General features: G+C 40.0%; 1 protein-coding gene across 1 annotated transcript; it reads right to left on the bottom strand.

Annotated features, from left to right (window-relative positions):
* Positions 1-1,214: 1,214 nt before the first annotated feature.
* On the bottom strand, positions 1,215-20,465 carry MFSD11 (major facilitator superfamily domain containing 11). The gene is made up of 14 exons (XM_032129049.1): positions 20,240-20,465; positions 19,878-20,048; positions 18,328-18,383; positions 17,225-17,332; positions 16,727-16,806; positions 16,532-16,628; positions 14,806-14,864; positions 12,663-12,804; positions 11,822-11,862; positions 10,989-11,054; positions 8,927-9,052; positions 7,855-8,029; positions 6,718-6,853; positions 1,215-6,202 (listed from the first exon to the last, which is right to left on the bottom strand). The coding sequence occupies exons 2-14, from the start codon at positions 19,971-19,973 to the stop codon at positions 6,035-6,037; spliced, it is 1,350 nt and encodes a 449-aa protein (XP_031984940.1). The 5' UTR covers positions 19,974-20,048; positions 20,240-20,465; the 3' UTR covers positions 1,215-6,034.
* Positions 20,466-22,111: the final 1,646 nt, after the last annotated feature.

The raw sequence follows: 22,111 nt of genomic DNA, 5'->3' as shown, positions 1-22,111 counted from the left end.
TGGTGGCGAAGCTCCTTTCAACAGCTGATTACACAGATAATAACCTATTCGGTTTTAGGTGGTTTAGGGTTTTTTAAGCAGATTAATAATCATAAACTCAGAAGGTCAGGCATTAGCACAAGATGAGTGGCTTTGACAACAAGCACTGCGTTTACAAAGGATGCTTAATTGAAGCTAATTTCACTAGGTGACCTTAAACAGCAATTTCCTTTTCATATGACAGAATGACAGATTTTTTTTTTTTAATTTTATTTAAGGCACAAACCTTCTATTTTTCCCTCCCTTCATGATTAACTTTGAAGTGCAAACTCCTGAATGTCCTTTTATCCAAGACTCAAAAGGCTGTGCACAGCAAAAGTTAACCTGCAAGGTTCTTTTCTATTTGTTCACATAAAGGATTGTGCAGTCAGGTATTGAATACAAATTCTTTCCCTCGGAAATCAGAATGCCAAGGCCATCCAAAGATCCCACTGGTGAAACCACAGTAGATTTTGACGAATCTTCAAATTACTGAATCTCAAGGAAAAACTTGCAGCAGGCAGAATTCATCTGTACTGGCCTCCTCCTTGTTACCTTCCCTGAGCACCTTCACCTCTGCAATTGTATTATTTCATGTATTATCCAGCCAAATGAGAGGCAGCAGAGCTGCTCCCTCCATTCCCGGCAGTTGCAGGATGGAGCCTGCACTGAATCCTGACTTTTACCCTGGACAAAGCCCTGCACAGCCACATTTAATTTCAGATAAGCAGGACCCGAGTACTCCGCGACTCCGATCGATTTTGTGGAGTCTTTCAGACAAGAGCACTTGTGTTAGGAGGAAAGTAACTGAAATCGTGGGAAAGGATACTGGAAAAGGAAACTAACAACAAAAACAAGCCCCAAACCAACATTCAGACATGTTCTACTCTTAACAACAGCATCTGTTTCCTTAAGATGGGCTCTCCATCAGGGCAAGGGAACAGGCTAAGGCTGAAGCAGCCACTGATTTCCCCAAGACGCTTCACTGGTGCGTGTCTACACCAGAATGAAGCATTTCCCAAGGACTCCTCAGCACTAAACCGAACACTTCTGTGTCCCTAAGCAGGCTCTAACAAAGCACTTCCAAGAGCCATCAGTTCCGACTGTGCCTCCCTCTCCCAAAGCCTCGGGCACGACTGTTTACAACAGTGACAAGAACAATTCCGACAACTTAACGAGCCTATTAACAAAAACAATGTCTGTAATTCGCTTTTATTTGCGTGGTTGTGACCATGAGAAGAGGCAGTACACTCACTTGAAATCAGCGTTTCCATTAAGGATAATCATTGTGGGAGCCTGCTCTCAATTACCACCAATTCCAACGCAAGGACACCTTTTATTAAGGTAAAAAAAGGTTTCAATCATCTAGACTCCTGCACGGCGTCAAAATGTAAACAAAACAGAAAGGAGAGCTTGGAGGAAGACTTCTAACAGCAGAGATAACCAACTTAACAGAGGCAGTATGAACTAAACAGAAATCTCGATTTCCAATGCACAAACTCAGCTGAACAAAGCACCCCCTTCATGTGCCCACTGAGACTAATTCTCTCTTCCAGATTTGCTCTTTATTGCATTTTAAGGACCTTTTCCCCACTCTTATTGGTGCTTCTCTGTGGTACTAACACAACCTCTGAAACTAAATTTATCAAGGCACCATTCTGAATTTATCCATGAAAATCACAACAGTCTCAATCTTGCTTTTGGACCAGCACGGTCATATCAGAAGGGCAAGGTCCTTGTAAAGGAGCAAATTTCCCAGTTCAGCTCCATCTCTAAATTATCCCATCTTTTATTATTTTTGCCTGCACGTTAGACAGAGATCATGGAAAACGTGGTATTAACTGCTGCTGCCATTCAATTAACATTAGTGGGGCTACAAAGAAAACAGAGGTGTGGATAAAGCCTTCAAACACACATTTCACCAGGAAAATTAATGGTTGTGGTTGTAAGGTCATGCCTTCACTGACACACATGCACACTTTGGGTCCAGGGTGGGTACTGTGGCTCCTGGCATGATGCTGAACATTGCATTTCCTATTTATACTGACAGCCAACAGTGTTTGCCCTAACATACAGCATTTAGGGTTCTGTTCACACATCCCTCTGTGCATTAATTACTGGCACTTAGGCTGGAGTCCAGGGAACCACATTCCTCATCTGAAGTAAGCTTGTGGAACTCCAAGGAAGTCCAGAGGTCAGTCTGCTTAACTGGCACATGGTCCTGAATTTATGGCCTTCTACATTTAAATTATTTTCCATAAAGTCACAGCAAACCCCACCAGGAAGTTCTCTGTCCAGTATATTTTAAAATGGTCACAAACATTCAAAGAAGTTAACAGCACAAGACTTCTTGTTTTTCATAGCTGTACCACAGGAGGGTTTCTGCTAAGATAGGGACCTTGGTTAAGGATTTTTGGGGGTTCTGGTTGTTTGGGATTTTTTTTTTTTAATATCCCTTAAGAGTTTAGCAGTACCTGCAGAAAATTATAGATTTGAATTATTTAAAAAAAAACTATAAATGGTTCTTTTCCTTATCTCAGCTCGCTAACATAGATTGTACCTAATGAAATTAACACAACAGAAGTAAAACCACATCATTAATTATGAACAAAGTCTACAGCTGTAGAAATTCTCCATGCATCCATGTATCAAAATGAAAACCAACTGGCAAGACAAAATATAGATATGTTTATATGAGATTCATTAAAGACATTTTTTAGCAGCTTATTTGGCACTCAATTGTCAAGAAAATCAGTTTTCATTTCCTGTTTAGCATCTGTTTGAAAAACTTGAGGATGTGATATGTCAAGATATTAAACCTTAGTAACACCTTAAAAGAATGAGGGGGAAAAAATGAAAGAGGACTTTTTAATAAACCAAAGCAAGCTAATGTATAATTTTGCATATAAAGATGAAATCTCTAATACAAAACAAAGCCATAGATAAAGCAAAAGCTTTTTTTTTTCCAATGCCATTTAATTTAACAGTGAGCTCCCAATTCAGATTAACATGAAACTGTTCAAAGGCCACTGAGGTGAAATGAAGGAGGTGCAGCCTCGTGGTTGGTAAATGATGATTAACAGATTAAGAGATGGAATCATAAATGGATGTCAGCGTTACTGCTCTTTATCTTGCTACACCAAAAATTTCAACCAAATTGACAACTGTGTATATTGGAGAGGATTTTTCACCTCTTGGCAAATCAAAAAAATATTTCACTAAGTGAAAAGCAATCATCTGTCAGCAGCAGCCAGAGTAACTGAGGCCTCTCTCTTCAGATCAAATGTCAAAAGCAATACTTACACAGTTAATAGTAATAAAGAATAGCTATCCATGATGCAGCTTGGAGATTGTCATGATTTCTTGTAGAACTTGTCACAGAGCAATAATACTTCCCTTTAATGACCCTATAAATAGTTCTGAGCAGCCTTCTAAGATTATCTGATACTGAGGCAGACCAGAAGAGAGAAAGAGAAAAAAAAGTAAAGCATCAGATTCACAGAGGTACTGAAAACCCACAAGTCCTTATTCATTAGTATCCCTCTAAGTTTGTTTCAAAGTGCCTTTTGAAACTACATAAACGTAGCACTTTCCATTTCTAATAGAATAGTTCATATAATTCTTATGTGGCAAATGAACATCACAGAAGTTCATCATTAAAAGGGATCAATTTAAAAAGCAACCTCGTGAGAGCCATAACCTACTTACAATTAAATGGCATTGTTTAAAATGCACTCATAAGTTACTCATCATCACAAGACCCAAGAATCATTTTTTCACCCAAATATACTGAAAGACAAAACTGCTCCTTGTGAATTTTCATGTCTTTCTGCTCTCATTAATGTGATGGGGAAAATAGGGCCCAGAAAGGGTTTAGAGGTAAAAAAAAAAATCAGTAATTCCCTATCTGAAAAAAAAAAAAAAGCTTTATCCCTCTTGGTCCTCTGGAGAAAATACAAATGTGTAGCAACAAGAGAATTTTAATCACTGGCAGCATCCTTTAATCCACACCTTTGTAATGCTCAGTATATAAAAACCGTATGCTTCAAATTGCAGGGTAACAGGAGTGGGTGAGAGAGAGACTTTGCAGTGCTGCTGGTGCCATTAATCACATATTGATTGAACACTGAATGCTTTTTCAGGCTGCCTGACAAATTGGAATGGCACTAGTGACCCCTCACTCAAATACACGTTCTGCCTCATTCTCTTTTACATCATTCATTGAATCTCCTGGGAATACCCATAGCCTCTCTCTCCTGCTTGTCCTCACAGATTTCTCTGCTTGCTGGGTGTTCAGGTGCCCTCTCACCCCTCCATCAACACCTTGCTGATCACACAGCAAGAACCTGCCGTGAATTTAAAAATCCCTTTCTCTATCCCTGTAAGAAGATCCCTCCGGGCTCTTTGGCTGTGCACAACGAGGGCTGTGCTCCACGGGAGCTGTGACACTGCTCCTGGAGAGCAAAAGTGACAGCAAATGTCACAGGAGATGCCACCCTCCCTCCCCAGGATTAACCTTGGGAGCTCCTACACAGTTACAACACGTGGGAGCTACTGACACGTAACCAGCCGAGTCTTTCTAAACTTGTCTTTAAAGATAAAACATTCATATTCTGACTGTGCATAAAAAAGGGTTGGTGAACGGTGCTTTTCTAAAAATAGCTCCATGGAGTGTCTAAAAACACCTTCTCAGTGTTCCATGCCTGTTCTCTGCCCACCAGACAAACATAACTGCAAGTACTTTAGAGTTTTGTGTAGGCAGATAAAGTCAAGGTGAGTCAGTCAGTCACTGCCTGTTACATCATCTATAACAGTTCTGGATTAAAATGTAGTTACTATGCCAGTAACCTTGCTTTCCTATTTGGTGGAGGAAGATTACAGTACATTTTCCCCAAAACAGACGAATAAAACAATTTAGGACCAGTGTTTCAGGTCATGCAGTAGAATAAACACTGCAGTATTATTCTGACAGTTCACATTCTCGGGCCATTTGTACTTTCTAAAGTTATCTCTGTGCTCCCATCACAGATTTTCATCATTTTATGATGAAAATGCCATTGAACTCAAAAGAACTATTTGGGATTCTGGGAGGGAAGCCATGGATTATGGTCCTCCATGGGTTATGGTCCTTCATGTAGCACTACCCTGAGGAAGGTTCAGCACCTTTCCCAACACAATTCCCAACAGTTCAATTCTGAGATGCTGAGCCAGAAGCTGTTTTCCATCATCAATATTTCACAGGCCTTGGCATCCCATCCTTCAGATGGCCAAGGGTCATTTCTTCAAATTCTGGTAAAATCTATCATGTAACACTATAACCTGATCTACTTCCTTACAAGAAAATTAAAAACACCAAACCCAAAAAAGCCCAAAACAGAAAAAAAACCCAACCAAACAAAAAACCCCATGGATCTGACAACTTAGGCACATGAAATAGATTAATAAACAAAAGGTTGGGAAACAAGGAGCTGAGAGATACAGAGTAAGGCAACATTTCCCACAGAAATACTTCCTCACATCTAATTGTTGAAAAATTCAATGCCAAATTGATTTCTCAGCTGCGCAGACACGATCTGCAATTCAATCTACCTTATAAAAATATCACTCATTCTATACAGGAATTCCAATGTCTGCAGAACCAGAATATAGGAAAAATAATTTAAGGGACAAACCCCCAAACTAATTCTGTAGTGCACTGTAGAGTGAAATTAGGCAATTACATTCTGAAAGGGACATCTCAGAAGAGAATTGTTCAATACATGGATTCCTGCATTTCCTTCCATTTCCAATACCAGACTTTTAACAACACATATACCACGCTCAGTTGATCCAAGCAAGGAAAAAAAGCCTTTCAAATTTGGCTTTTTTTTTCCCTCCTGTCTCACATTCAGCTGGACTGAAGTAGCAGCTTCCTCCATCTCAACCTGTGCAGCAACTCGACCTCTTTCACCTTTTCACACTTCCAAAAAATCGTGCCTGTGCTGTTCCTCCTGGCAGAGCAGGCCTGGCACAGGGATCAGATGCTGCTGTAGTCTGAGCCACGGGCAGCCAGGGCTGCTGCTGCTCCCCACTCCACTGTGAAGAAGGTGATTGTTCCAAAGAAGCCCACGATCACCATGATCAGGAGCTGCCACTGCAGCAGGAAGTAGTTGCTGTAGAAATAGGCAACTGCAGCACAGATGGACTGAGAGGAAAAACAAAGTGAGAAGATTATCAGTGGAGATTTCCAGGCTGGTGCTGCCACAGAAGGATTATCAAACTGACACAGACAGTTTAATATGAAGCTCTCAGAATGCTTTTGTAGTAGACAGACAATCCTAAGGCTTCATTATACCTCAACATATGTCTCAGCATGTCCCACAACAGATTTAGTTTTTACTTGTTATTTAAACAGTGCACAACTGTAGAAAATGAACACCAAACTCCAAAGTGTTTCTAGCGTTGCAAGCTGGTATTTCAGACTGGTAAAAACACTACCAAAATCTCTGGTATTTCAAACCACTTTGTCTAGAAACAACACAGACAAAGCTTGAAGATCACAGCCCAGAAAACTGTTCCCAGCATCACAAAACTATTTTACACCAAAATTCAGGATGAAATAATTTGCAGAAACATTTTTTTTAGCTCATTAAAAGCCTAACCCAGTATTTCAGTAATATCCCAACAATCCTAGGTCCAAAAAGCTAAGTTAGGAAATACCTGAACAAACTTAAAGATGGCAAAGGCAGGAGCACTGTCCTCTGAATACAGGAATCCCAAAATACTGAGGAGCTGGGTGTTGAAGCAGCTGTCCCCCAGCCCCAGCAGGAAGCTGCAGAGCATGGCCACCTCTTTGCTGAAGGAGAAAGCAATTCCAATTTAAAAGCCATTCATTCAAACAGCTCACACATCTATAAACTATTTTTGGCAGACTTATTTGCAAACTGAGAATGGAAGAAAGTTATCACACTTTTAATTTCCCTAGAAAAGAACTGGGAACGCCTGGCTTGGCAAAAAGAGTGGCTGTTTCATCAGCTTTAGTTTCTTGAATGCCAAGACTTCTAATACTGTTACCTGCAGTCAATTCTACACTGAATTAGAGTCTCTAAAAGAACTCATTCTGGTGCTTGGAGCCACAGAGCCCACACAGCAGTGATTAAAAGCTGAGCCACATGGCGAGTTCACAAAATCTGCAGGAATGTTAGAGAAATACCAACTCATTTGGCAGAAAAATACTCCAGCTAAGACCAGTCACCTGCACAGGCACAAATGCTTAGAATTGCAAGTTAGCAGCTGGGTCTGCAGAACTGAAAATACAGGATTTTCACACAAAATGGCAAAAATACACCCCAAAAAAAAGCTGTAATGATGAGGTAAGAAAGCTTTCTATATTCTTCCCCCAAACACTGAGTGCTCTAAGGGACAGGATGCAGTTAGACCAAGTGGAATTTGACAATAAGCACTGGAAGACTTTGGAAACCAGTGCAAAAGTGCAAGGCTGGTGCTCCCTGATGTAAAACTGAGCCCAAGACTGTTTTGAAACAAACCGAATTCTTAACACCTACTACAATAGATGCTGGTCTTGCTATTGTGCTACATGTCAGAAACATCAGTTGTCAAGTGACACAGGTGCTATTATTCATCCCCAGGCTTTTTATTCTTATGCCATTCAAGTTTCTTAATTGGGTGCACACTGGTGGAATATCTACCTTTAATAAAAACAGAATTCCTGAAAGCTTTTTCTAGGGAGTTAGTCATTACACAGAAAAAAACTTCAAGGAATTCTCTGTAGAGAAAATTCTGCTGTTCATGTACATCCTGAGTTACAGCAGCCAAAGGAAAAAAAATCTCACATACCTTGGAATCATATAAGCAACTTGATCTGTTCCTTCCATAGGAGCGATGGGGGCATCATTTGGCATGTTGAAAAAAATTAAATAAAAGGCTATGAAGTGGACAAGGATGCCCAGCATCACCACTGGGTTCCTGCCAGAGCGACTCTTCTTGCTCAGCAAGCCAAAGATTCCTCCCCCTGCAGGAGCACAAACGAGGAGAAAACTGAATCAGAAGTGAAGATTGAAATCCCAACAATTTAAATGATAAACGTCCCCACACTGGGTAACAAAGATTGACTGACATGCAAACAGCCCCAAGGAGTTTGCCAGGGAAATGGGGGCAGGAGATTGATCAGATGGTTGCTGATGAAGATATTTCACCTTTTAGCAAGTATTTAACCAGCAGCCAGCTTCCTTCAGTATTGCAACAGCACTAAGTGAAAATGGACAGCCTTGTGCTCAGCTCTTAATTGCAAACCCATGCAACTCAATGGATCTGAGCTGCTAATGAACAGTGGTTTTTTGTTAAACACCACAGTACTTGAGTCTACAGAAAAAAAAGAAATATTTACTTAATGAATATTACCTGCATCCAAATTTATTCAAATATCACATCTCATTTAACACAAGCAAACTTTTTAAAGAAAGAAATCCTTAGTGTAACCATTTATTCAAAAATTTGAAAATTTTATCACCCAAGAAGTAATAAAAATGCAAACATAATACTATTTCAAAATAGCATTTAAAATGGCAAAACGGTGTCAATTCCCTAATAACACTGCAGCCCAGTGTTTCTCACATTTTAAGTCTGTGTATTCCTCCACAGTAACCCAAAGAGAATGCAGAATATCAGAATTCATAGGCATCAGATGTTGGTCTACATCCACTTTACACAGTGTAAGGTACAACTCACAGTGCAGTAAGGAACCACAGTGCCAATTCTACTGCTACTATTTCATTTTGTGTTCACATCATTATTGCTGGAAGCTCAAAACACACTGTTGAGTTAAACACAAAAAAAACCCCACCCCACTTTGAATAACTACATCACCCTAATCCTTTTTGCTCTCAAAAGGCAGCAAATTCAGACTCACCCAAGATTTCTCCAACACCAATAAAAATACCAGAGAGACCAATCAGGCTCTTCTCTTCACTGCCAAACCTGTTCACAGCACCAATGCATGTTCCATACACTCCAGAAAAGAACGTTAACACCAAACCTTGGAAGGAAACCAAACAGAACTGATAGTTGAACTTTCATGGAAGTCATGAGAAAATCTTTATGCTAAAGGCTGATTTCCCCTCAGGTATCTTTAAATCATATATTTAAACAAGGTGTGGGTAATAGAAGCAAAGAGGGGATTTTAAACTCTGTAATTATTATGTTCTTCTATACCAGTTCACAAAAGGCACATTACAGAAGTGTCACTAATTGGTGTCACAGGCACTCAGGTTCAGTGCTGCTACTCTTGACACAACCCCTACACATAGTTTCTATTTCTACTTCTCAAGAACTCTGGAATTTTATCAAATGACAAATACCATGTGAAATAACACAAAGTAACTGATGAAATAAAGCACAATTTCAGTAGAGGATTTCCCCCCCTTCAAGTTATGGCATTCCTAAAAGTCCCTGCATCCCCAAATACCAAGAAGGAGCAAAGAATCCTAAAATGAACTTTTCTGTACATAGATAATGAATTTAAGCTGAGGAAGAACTTCTACTTGCTTAAAATCCTCTTTCTTTCTTTCTATTGCCATTAGTGTTAGGAAAGGTGACACCACTGAGTCCAGCTAACATGACCATCAGGATAAAAATACCAACTCAAGAAAAAAGTGTATGTAAAACAATGCAAACTGTTATTCCTAAACAGCTCAAAGTAAAACTTCCTCATTTATATCCTTTGCCTTTTGCTACAGCCAAACTCTGGTACAGCACACCCTGCCCTGCCTGGATAAACTGCTTCAAAAACAGGGGTGCACTTGGAGCCTCTAAACCTGACCAGTAATTTTGGAATAAAAGTCCTTGATGGCCTTATGGAATTTTCTGTTTTCCTACACAAAGTGGCAACACCGACCCAGATCCAGAAGATGGCAGCAGATATTTTTTCCCCAGTCTGGACTGATGTATTTCTATGCCACCTGTAACCCCAAATTTCAGGGTATTCAGGCAAAACCTTGACTGACTCCCTTCCCTTGTTATCTTGCTCCACATTCCCATCCCCAGAGGAATTCAGGTGAGTTAATCTGGGTTAGCACAACACTTGGAGATGCTGTGAAGTAATTTATAACTCAGATTAGTGGCTGGAGCAACCCAACGCCAGAGCTGCTCCTGCTGTTTCTCAACCAGGAGCTGACTGTAAAGTGCAGTGTTTATATTTTGTTCACATCAAAGTTTTTCTTTTCACCTAACAGTAATTTTTCATAACAGTGACTCAGAGCTTAGGTTCTGAAAGTGCACCTATTTAATAAAAAACCCTAATTTGATCACAAACAAAACTACATCTGAAAGCAAATAAGGAGCAAGAACCGCCCCCCCCCCCCCCCAAAAAAAAAACAATTCAAGGATTTTACAGTATTTTTTTGGTGGAAGAATCACTTATATGGCAAAAATATTTTTTTATTTTACAACTCATACATTGGCCCAAGGATGGCAGACCAAGTTTAACTAAAAATTGCTAAAAAGAGTAAGAACTCTTGCCACAGCAAATACTATTGAAAAAACCAGCTGAAAATGGCTAAGCTGCTTCCCAATAGAACCAAGACTAAACTGAAGAGCATGAGGACTCTCCCATGCCTTAATGAAGGTGTGATGTACAAACATTCCCTTAATTCAAATGCAATACAACTGCATTAAACAGTCTACAAACTATTGATAGTGCAGTATCAAATCCCATAAAAGCCAGCTCTGTAAATTTTGTCTAACCCTCACTTTGGGACCCAGAACTTCACTGAACCAGCACCTTCAGATTTGGATGCACCCCTCCTCCTGTACAGAAACACTCGCCAGGACCCAGAAATGTCACGAGCAACCCAAAATTAATTAAAATATCTAAGTAATGTTTGCAGAGATATGGGTTAGAATTCCAGTCTGGGGTTAAAATCCCAAGCAATGCCTTGCCACTGCTCCATGGTGAAACTCTGCTGGCTTCATACCTGTGTAGGCTGTTGTAACACTGAGAAGCAGCATCTCTTTGGTGAAGCTCAGTGTAATAGATTTCTCTGCAAAGAAATAATAAAGAAAATTAATAAAACTTCTGATCATACTACTAAGATAATCTACACTTACTTTTGCTCTTTGCTTAAAGCAAAAATTGGTTATTATACAAACTGTGCATTAAAGTTTTATTTACTGTTTATTACAGCAGAGTGCTAAATAAAACAACCCTGACCTGCCATCTAGAAGAAATGTGGCATACAAAACTCATTTCTTGTAAGAAATGTAGTAGGGGAAATATTAAAGAGGAGATACACAGTTTTCAATTATCAGACAATTTTCTGCTCACTGTATTTTTGTACTCTCAGTTCATGGCAACTGTCTCCTGAAAGGATAAATAGGTTTTCAGTGAAGATCCCCATGTTCTCACAACAAACTTAAAAGTCTCAGGCAGAACACATCAAGCTTCAAAGGAAACTGCAGCTGCTTCAGTTCTAAATTGTTAACTGGTATCAGCTGGTGACAAAATCAAACACCATATGACTTCTTTTTATCTTGATATGTTTGTTGATTTTTATTTTTCAATCTCACACTGCCTTTCCCAAGTTGTAACCTGCTCCTTTTGTGCTCATCTGTACAAGGAAGGTGTTGTAAAGCAACAGCTTTGGATCTGAAAACACATCAAAGGAGGAGCACTCCAAGTCTGTCCTGGACTACACAGGTACGTGATTGAAGTGGTTTGTACACGATCACATCATCAGCACAAACACAGAGAGCTGGGAAGGAGATGCCAGGTTTTGCTGAAGCAACTCTAATGTGAAATTGTACTTACTGAAGGCAGCCACTGCTCTCATCATTTTGTTTCGTGCAGACCTGGGTAAACAAATTACTTGGTCAAAATGGAAGAGAATAACCACACTTTATTGCTGTGCTGGAAGGCACCTTCATTTTTCAAACCTTCTGTGCGTTTTCTAGCCCTGTACTATACACTGGAATATGACAATGTATTTTAAAAGTTTCTGAGATCTGAAGTAACCACAAAATCTATTTGCTGCCCACACTAGTGAATGCTTGCTTAACAGAATCTTTCTTTTGAACATTTTCAGCTTTCAACATTTTTTCCACAGGCATGCTCACTGATGTTTTTATAACATTTTCATTGCTCTTTAAATAAAGCAAAAATATTTAAGCTGATGCCTCAGGCAAAACTGCACTGAATCTGTGTAACTGTGCATTTCTAATGTATTTATCAGGGTAGCATATATATTTAGAGAAGATAGGAAAAACATGTTCCAGTTTGTAAAACAACCTATAAAAAAAGGAGTACTTTCTGCTTATTCCAGCCTTTCAACTGGGCTGATGAGGGCAAGAGAAAACATAAAAGTGTTTCATAATAATCAGTGGAGAAGAGGTGAAGGGTATCTTTCACAAGGCACTTAACTTATCAAAGGAAAAACTTCATGTGCAGTACTGAACTTCACCCTTGAGAATGTGCCATATCAAGAACATTATTTTTCATACATTCTCATTGCTAAAATACAGACACTTTTCTATTAAATCTGTGAATCCTCCAGGTTGTTGGTAACAATCATGTTTCCAGCACAGATGTTCCTCTGCAGAGTAGGAGCACAAACGAGGAGATGAGACACCATGTTATTGCCATCAACACTTACGAGCTCTCCCCCAGGATTTCATTAGTGGAATCATCATCCCCTGGAGCTTTTGCATCCTCTTGTTTCCTAATCAGAAAGAACAGAACTGTGCCCACAAGACTGATAACAGTCAGAGCAATGAAGACAGTTCTGCGATCGCTCTCTGTGGAAAAACAAACAAGAGCCATAACCAGATGTGCAGAAGTGACTCAAACCAATCCAGCTACCTCCAAACAACTAACACACACATGCTACAGTGTTTAACACACACTAATTTTCTAGCTTACCTTCCACATGGAGCTGCTGGCAAACTCCTGTCTCAGTTTTATGGTGCTAATAAAATATCGGCAAATTAAAGAGGTCTCTCGCATTTTCTGCCATGCAAAGGCTATGACCAAGGAGCAGCCAATTAAAGGAAGTGCATAAATTATTAGCAGAAGAAATTACATATTGGAAGACTTATATAGTTCAGAGTGGACACAGACTGCCCCAAACCCCTTCAGATTTCTAAAAGAAGCTCTTGACCAGCATCAGAACTATGAGCACCATGGCATCACAAACTCATAGACTGGGAAACTACAGAGGTATTGAAACCACCAAAACCTCAGTAACTGTCACAGCAGCTGGAGGGGACAACTCTGCTAAACAAGCTGCTTACTGCAGCAGAGCACAGACACGTCTAACACAAAAGCCACTCCCATTTACCAGTATTAAGCAGGGAAAAAAGCCAGTAACAGCAAATAGTTGTGATTGAATTAATGCATGACCCTGAAGATACTACCTAAGAATGGATTTCCCTCCCCTTTAGCTCAACAGCAAATGCAAGCTTGTCCTGAAAATAATTTGTGTATGATCACAGATCCAAAAAGAGAAGGTGTGCTTCACACCTTGAAATGCTTGTAATATTTTCATACAGGTAGTAAAAAGATTTGATTTTTAAATGCTGTTAGGGTTCAATATCAAATTTTCTAATAAAGAGGAATCTCAAGACATTTAAGATGGAGGGAAATGTAACAGCAGAACTGCCTCATAGTTAATTGCTCTATTCTGTGGTTAGCAGAGCAGGGAAGTTTGGAATGCACAGAATTTGAGAACACCCAGGTTCAAAGTGTGTCCAGTAACACTTAAGCCTTTGTGTTACAGGTGAGGGAATGCAGAGGATGACCTTTAAAAAGTAGCTGGTGTTTCATTACCAAACCTGTGTCTGCGGAGAACCTGAAAAGATGGAGCTAACAGAAACCAGAAGTGGACTGTTCTTTCTGTTCTGTTATTTCTGAAGCCTGATAATTATCATTTAAAAGTCAACATCTTACTCCTTACACCCTCATCTGTTAAAGGTTAAAAGAATTGACTATTCTAGTAGATATTCTACATTAGGACTAAATAAGGAAAACCATCAGTAATTATAGAACAGGAAAATCAAACTTATCTGTTTACAGAGCACTGATTTCCCAGCAATGCTCATTTTTGTTATTAAAATCTGTTTTCACTATTGCAGTTTTTTAGTGAAACCCCCTCCATACTTTGCCTGGCTTCAACAGTTGCCAGAAATCTTTGCTTTAAAAACACTCTCAACACTGTCCAGCTCAAGAACATGAATAAAGTCCGCTGTTCTTCAATTCCTGCTCTTTGCCAGTGTCAAATGGAAAAAACTACAGTATTAATTACAATCCCATCAGGAAGTTTGTCTTCATAAACTAAGGAAGAGCAAGTTCTTTCTCTGCTCTCCCAGCAGTGCTGCCTCATCTCAGCCTCTGCCTCCTACACTGCTTAGTGCCAGCACAATGATTAGTGCAGCCATGAAGGGAAATGGGATGGGTTTTCATTATTTTCCTTTATTTCATAGCTTAATCAATCTCCAATACGATTTAGGAGGACACTGTACATACACTAGGAGCTTACTTTGGAACAGGATAATGTGTATAATATTACACATACAGCCAGAACACCTCCCCCCTAAACAGGTGTATTTTGGCACAAGTGTGTCTGCACAGTGAAAATCCCAGAGTAGCTACCATGGAAAATCTCCAAGAAGAGACTATCTACAATAAATAAATAAAGTCTGCTTTAGTACAAGCTTCCTGCCACTTTGGAGTGCACCATTTCATCTGTTTATTCATGCTACTGTATTTAAAGGTTGGCCATATAAACAAGGAGTACCCACCTGATATGTGAGTTTTTCCTTGCCAAGCAAAGTAGATATACAGATTTCCAAAAATCAAGCTGTAAATAAAAAGAACAAAGGTCAGAAACACATTCTATGAAAAAGTTAGGGTTGTAGCACCACAGGAGTACTATTCTATACAAAAATAAACAAGGCTGTGCAATTGTGAAAGAAATAAAGACACGAGTCACTCTCCATGTCAGCTCTTTCTATATAAAACTTCAAACAAATCTGAGGATTCTGCCCCATAGTGCTGGCTATTCCATTTTCATCAATCAAGACACAAGGTGGTGGCAAAAATGAGGAAACCTCCATCTAAGTTGCTTCTAATTTTGGAAAGGTATAGGTTAGAAAGCTGACATGTTTCTAGAGGTGATTTTGTAATACTTCCTCTGCAGGGTCATGTGTCTTGTCTGAAGTATTGCATCAGCTCAAGGAAATTGTGTCCCTCACTACCTCTTCCCAAATTACAGTTATTCTGAATGAATGATTTAAAAGAGTTTTAGAGCCAATTTTCCTTATATTAAGCCATGCATTTTACTCACTGTAAAACACACAATCAGCTGGGTTTGTGGAAATTGCTACCCTGATAACATACTGAGGGGTTAATTCTGGAACTGAAAACTTTAGAAACACAAGTATGCCCCTGGTTCAGGCTGATGTTCTCTCAAACCAGGATCCCATCCCCACAGCAGCATTAGCAATGCAGGCTCAGCACCGTAAGCATTTCTGCAATTCATTCCCTGGTTATCTCCCAGTACGCAGAACTGTTGCATTAAAGGTGGTAAAAAGGATCTCTCTTCAGGAACTATTTGTGCACCTGTCTCCCATGAATTTTTTTTATTCTTTTTTGACCTTGCTGACACAATCCAACTCCACACACAGTCCTGTGGCTGCAAACTCCAGAAGTTTCATCACCCACAAAGCACTTTACCTGTTTCAAACCAGCCCTCTTTACTCTCACCAAGTGACCCCAGCTCCAGCACAGCAACATTTGGTGAGCAACAGTTCCACACTCAGCTCCCCTCCTGCCCTCATGTTTGAGTAACACATTGGTATAACCCTCCTCAGCTGCTGTTCCTCCACAGGAAAGAGTCCCAGCCTTTTCAGTCTCTCTTCAAGCCATCAGCTCTATCTTGTTGCATAATTTCATTATTTTCTCAATATCCTAATGGCATTACACTCCCATGAGAGGCATTAACTATGCTGCACAAAACACTTAATGGCCACAACACAGCATTCACTGCCTTGTTCTCACTGCCCTGCTTGATGCTGAGCCTTTTGTTGATGTTTTTAGTCAAGCAGAACTCAAATAATATCAGAGAGCCATCAAAAACAAGTACAAAATTTCTTTTCTGGCTTCTGACTGACAGGTCTAACTTCAATATCTTCACCTTGGCAGCAAGAACCAGCTTCTGCCTCAATAAAGGACACAAATTGGCACAGCCCTCCACAATCAACAGGATTGCTGTTATATCCCTTGAATGCTCCCCTAACAGAAATGTATCTTTTTAGCACCTCAGAAGCAGAGATTGCAATATCCAGCTTTCATTCCCTGTTCTGTAACACACAACACCAATAAAAATGTTGCTTCCATCTCTTCTTCCCACTGACTGCAAGGTCCCAGGGGAGTACTTTTGGATGCAGTGTCCCACGTATAAAAAGATGTAAAAAGCAGAATGGGTACGCAACCAAAAAAAGAGAAAAATTAACAACTAAAGCTTACCTGAATTGTAGGAGTGCCCAAAAAATTCCACTGTTCCTTCCAATGGTGTTTTCATCAGAATTTTCAGTCAAGCAATTTCCCTGGGCTGTCCAGAGGACTGAAACAGACGGAATATATTGCTCAGGAAATAAAAATACTTTAAAGGTATATTCCAATATCATAAAAAATAGTCAGCAGAGTAAGAGCAATGCTTACCAGCAGCTGCAATGCCAATAAGCACAGAGGCAGTGTAGAAAGCCCATGTAGCTGGTTGGATAAAGACTGCAATGTATAGGCTAGAACAGAACAGATCAGTTTATTGGATACTGACTTAAAGTGGACAATGCTCTTTAACAATCAGATACCTCACTTAGGTGCTTCTAAATCAGCTAAAACTCTCCTAAGGGACGTTGAAAAACAAGTTGTATGTGAAAAATCTTTTTACCCTTCTAAGCACATAGAATTTTTTTTATCTAGTTATTAATTTGAGACCATAACCTCAATTCCACAATCAGCAAAGTCTGGGAATGCTGTGGAAAAAAATGTGCTGTTTCCAATGGGCTGAAGTACTCTGCAGTTACACATCTGCAGTATCTCTGTGAGATGCTTTTCTTAGCCAGTACAATTTCATGTATGGCACAGGAGCCTTAGATGTGAAAAAAACTAAAGAAATATTTCCAAGGAAGCAGGCAAAACCTCAAAATTAATACTTACCTGTAAAACACGCCACTAATAACCATGGAGAATTGAGGTCCTACTATTGCAACCAGTGAAGGTGATATAAGATTTGATGCAGACAATACTCCATAAATAATGGACATGCTACAAAAATAGAAAATAAAGATGATTAAATACTTAGAATAAAATACAGGCTATCACTATAACTGATTTAAGAGTGATCAGTGGATTTCAAAATATTCAGTTAAGTACATACAGAACTTAACAGCAAAACTTTGATGGTCAAACATTTCCTTACTTTCTTCTGTTCCCTTCACCCACTGCACTGCACGTGGGAATACAGGAGTGTACAGTGTTCCCTGGAGTGCTGAGTAGAGTCCCAGACTACTGCAGGCAATGACATCCTGTAATTTACAGCATGCACTTGTCAAACTGCCTGAACAGCAGTTATTGTATTTTGTACCCTGTACATCTAGAGGAGAATGTTCTAGAGCCTCATTTACCTGTCAGCGAGGTTTTCATCTTCTGCCAAATACACCGCAGAAATTTTACAGACATATTTTGTCCCAGTGGGATTTTTAGTTTAAATTAAGACAGCAAACCCTTCAAAGGAGCAATCAGGTTTTCCTACATGACAGATTAATTTGGCATGCAAAAGGTCCCTGATCATGCCTGACAAGTTTGAGTCTGCCAGTGCAACAAAGAGAATGGCTTATTGTGGCTTTGCTTGTCTTTCTGACTGCTCCTTTCACATTTATGTTGTACTTCCTGAGAGCTGATCCACACCACCTGTCCTACACAAACACAGAGTGTGCAAGGGCAAACAACCAAGGCCTGAGTTAGCAGCTGGATTTATTTTTAAACGTCCACCTTCTTCGCCTCCTAAGGCAAAATGTGGAGAATGTGATGAGAGTGGCTTTTTTCTCCCTACAAAGAAAGCATGCACACCAGATATGTAGTTCAACTGGAAGTAATTCAGAGCAGAACTGTGAGAAGCCTGTTTTAAACTGCTTTAAGTCTGCCAATAAATTGTGAAGTCGGCAGAACACTGCAATCTCGAGAGGGTCTCTCTACTGGATGAAACTGTAACTAAGTTCACCCTGCAAGGAGCAAAGTAAGAAGAAAATCTGTGTCATTACCTCGTGTAGCCACTGCCATGAAAGTCTGTGTTGTTTAAATTTGTGATAACAGTTTGCTGTGAGGAAGAGATCATACATTGTAATATGTTAGAATCTGTCTTGTATTTTGAGAACACCTTCATCAGTTTGAAATCAGTATCAAACATTAGAATTATTCATTAATAGACACTACAAAGTACTTTAAAAAATTTTAAATGTTAATTACAACTCACACCACCTCCACAACAAAGATGCAGGAGATACTTGGCAGGGAGACTTCTGTTTGAACAAGGAATTACTACTTTATGATTAAATCATGATTTTGTAAGAGACCTAAAATACTTCACAAAACTTTTGTTTCACTTAAGACCTCTCTTACATAGATAGGTATGACTACCTTAGTTTTAGAAATGGGGGAAAAAAAGGAGAAGTTTCAGAATAATCTTAACTTGACCTAACTGTGAATCTCTGATAAGAGTTTCCACTCTTTTCAGCTTCCCGTTATTTCCTCATTCCTTTTTTTTTCCCCTTGAATCAGCTTTAGTGCTCATGAGACCATGTAGTTAGTTGGACTGGCAGATCTGATCACAAGTCACTTGCTAAGACTTTTATGACAATGAATTGCATGATTGCATGATCACAAAGCCCAATTCAGTGAGGTGCTGAATTCACCACAGAATTCCTGAGATCGCTGGGCTGCACTTAAGAATTCACATCAAGTATCACACTGCACTAGGACTTACAAAAACCACCCCAAATAGTTATTTCTATAGTGCAGTGAAGGACATTTATCTGTCTGAACCCAGCAAGGACTCTTCTTGCATGAAAGAAAAGAGCTGTAAGACCTGTGGGCTCAAAAGGGATATTGAAATCTAACTGCCCTGCAGGCACAGAACTAATAATCCTGAAAGCAGCTCTGGAAGTTAAAGGGCTAAGCCTGGCAGTAGCAGGAGTCTAAAAATTTAAATAGTAACAGTAAATTTGCATTATGCTGTGCTCAATTTTTTGTCTGCAAAGAGATACTAAATAGCAGCAAATAACTTCTTCAGCTGGAAGGTGACTTGGCAGTTTAGCAATTGTAGAAGTCTATTTGTCAGGTGTTATCCTCATACTCCCCCTCAATATCTAGTTTGTTAGATTATGAAAATCTAGTTAATAATAGCATGGTTAATAATAACTTAGGCAAATATTTTGAAAGGGACTATACAGAACATGGAATATAGAATATGCAAGGTTCGGTGTAATTCAATTGTTCAACACTGCAAGTGTCAAAGCAGGTACTATTTTAAAGTTCAAACATTTTATAAGATTAATTTTCTACTTTCGAAGCAATCGGGCACAGTTATATATGTAGCTATGCTATCTTAAAGAAACAACCTGCTGAATTATTTGGTTAAACACATTAATCTAGTTAAAACACAACCAAAAGAAGATAAAATGTCAAAGTATCTTGAACATTAGAAAATCCCAAATAAAGCAACATTAGAGCACACAAAAGACAAGCCAAGATAACTTGGCTTATATATCATAAATGAGATAGAAATGTGGCATGTTTTGAAAGTCACACCTACCGCGATATTTCCACAGGATTGGAAAGCAGTAAATATAAACATAAATGAGACTCCCAGAATAATGATGTTGAAAAGCTTTTTTCCTTCAGAAGACATTTTGTGTTTTCTTCCCAAGTCCTCAGCCTCAGTCTGGAAAAACTCTTTTTTCTTTTAAAAGTTTCCTCTTAACCTCTGTTTTAAAAAAAAAGCAAAAAGAAAAAAAGAAAGCAAGCTTCGAAAATGATGATTAGTTAGGGCTACTTATTAGCTGCTAGAAAATATCAATTAATCAAGAATTCTGGTAACTCTTTTAAAAAACGTGCAACAAAATCGGTAACTTTAAAAAAAACAAAAGGTCTGGTACAAAAGGTAATTCCCTCTACCTGTTCCCATGAAGTTAACAGGGCTGACTGCAGTGTGTTACTTCATGACATCCCTTTCTCCCAAAGGAGCAGTTTTCCCAACATCGAGCAGGTTAATCGGCTCCGCTTCTCGTCATTGTTAAAATCAGGATTGTGGTCCCCGGCCTCTCAATCACCTGACGAAGGAAAGATGAGCCACTCGCACCCACGAACCATTTCCAAGCAGTGCACAGGAAATAAGGAACATTTCGGTGTCTCGATCAGCTGACCCAGCCCTGAAAGCCCTTGTGCACTATGGGAAATGCAGTTTCAGCAAAGCAACCTTCTCCTACTTGAAGCGGTGAAAATCTCCCAGTCGTTAAAATAAAATTATTTGTACTAGTTTTTGAGGATTGTAATTTCTATCCACTAAATAACACCTGGCAAGATTAAAAGAAACAAACAAGCAAACTAAAAAAAAACCACACACACACACACACAAAGAAACCCCCACAAACCAAACCAAAAAATAAAAACCCCACACAACTACAGAATCATGGAATCACAGAATGGTTTTGATCAAAAGGAACCTTAAAGCCCATCTTGTCCCACCCCCTGCCATGGGCAGGGAACTTCCACTAGACCAGGTTGCTCCAAGCCCCCTCCAACCCGGCCTTGAACACTTCCAGGGATGGAAGTGATACCATTAATCTTTTACTTCACAATATTTCTAAATACTAGATTTAAGATCAATTGATCTTCGAGTCATGAAGATCTCTGTTAAAACATCAGCAAAGCTGAGAGAGGATCAGACATTGACTAAACGGCCACTTTTTCCTGTTACCATCCTTTGTTCTGTTGGGCCTCTGGAATTGGAGAATTCAACTAAATCAGTTCTACTTTTATGCTGGCAAAAAAAGACAGAGAAGGAAATGCAGAATTGATTGAAGTAAATGACAAATCATCACATTTTACCTCTGCTGTCTACAGTAAAGGGTTTAAAGAAACAGAGGTCTCAAAGGGAGAAGAGGATTTTAGCCCAGGAGTTAGAAGGGCTTGTTGGGAGAATTTAAACTAGATTTGAAGTGGGATAAGGTTTGCTTGACCAACCTGATCACCTTCTATGATGAAACAACTGCATGGATGGGTGAGGGGAGAGCTGTGAATATTGTCCATCTTGACTCCAGCAAGGTTTTCGACATTGTGTTTCACAACACTCTCCTGAGGAAACGCAGGACGTGTGGGTGAGACGAGTGGGCACTGAGGTGATTGAGAACAGGCTGAATGGAAAATCCCAGTCATAATCAGTGGTACAGGGTCTATTTGGAGGCCTCTCACTAGTGGTGTCCCCCAGGGTTGTTTAATTTCCTCATCAATGACTTGGATGAGGGGTCGATGCCTCCTCAGCAAGTTCGCTGATGGCACAAAGCTGGGAGGGATGGCCGATAGCCCAGAGTGCTGTGAGCCCTTCAGAGGGCTGGGAAAGCCCTTCAGACAGGCTGGAAAGAAGGGCAGAGAGGAACTGTCTGAAGTTCAACAAAGGCAAGTGCAGGGTCCTGCACCTGCGCAGGAACAACCCCAGGCACCAGCACAGGCCGGGACTCACGGGCTGGAAAAGCAGCTCTGTGGGGAAGGAGCTGGGGGTCCTGGTGGCCAACGAGCTGTCCGTGACCAGCACTGTGCCCCAGGGGACAAGAAGGTCACTGGTGTCCCGGGGTGCGTCAGGAAGAGCATTTGCAGCAGTTCAGGGAGCGATGCTGCCCCTCTGCTCAGCCCTGGCGAGGCCTCCCCTGGAGCAGCGTCCAGTTCTGGGCTCCTCGGGATGAGAGAGACACGGAGCTCTTGGAGAGGGTCCCATGGAGGGCCACAAAGATGATTTGGGGACTGGAGCATCTCTGTCCTGGGGAAAGGCTG

This window comes from Corvus moneduloides, chromosome 19 (genome assembly GCF_009650955.1).
Source record: "Corvus moneduloides isolate bCorMon1 chromosome 19, bCorMon1.pri, whole genome shotgun sequence".
Lineage (NCBI taxonomy): Eukaryota > Metazoa > Chordata > Aves > Passeriformes > Corvidae > Corvus > Corvus moneduloides.
The sequence above is the reverse complement of the archived record's forward strand: the minus strand, read 5'-3'. Positions and strand labels throughout refer to the sequence as shown.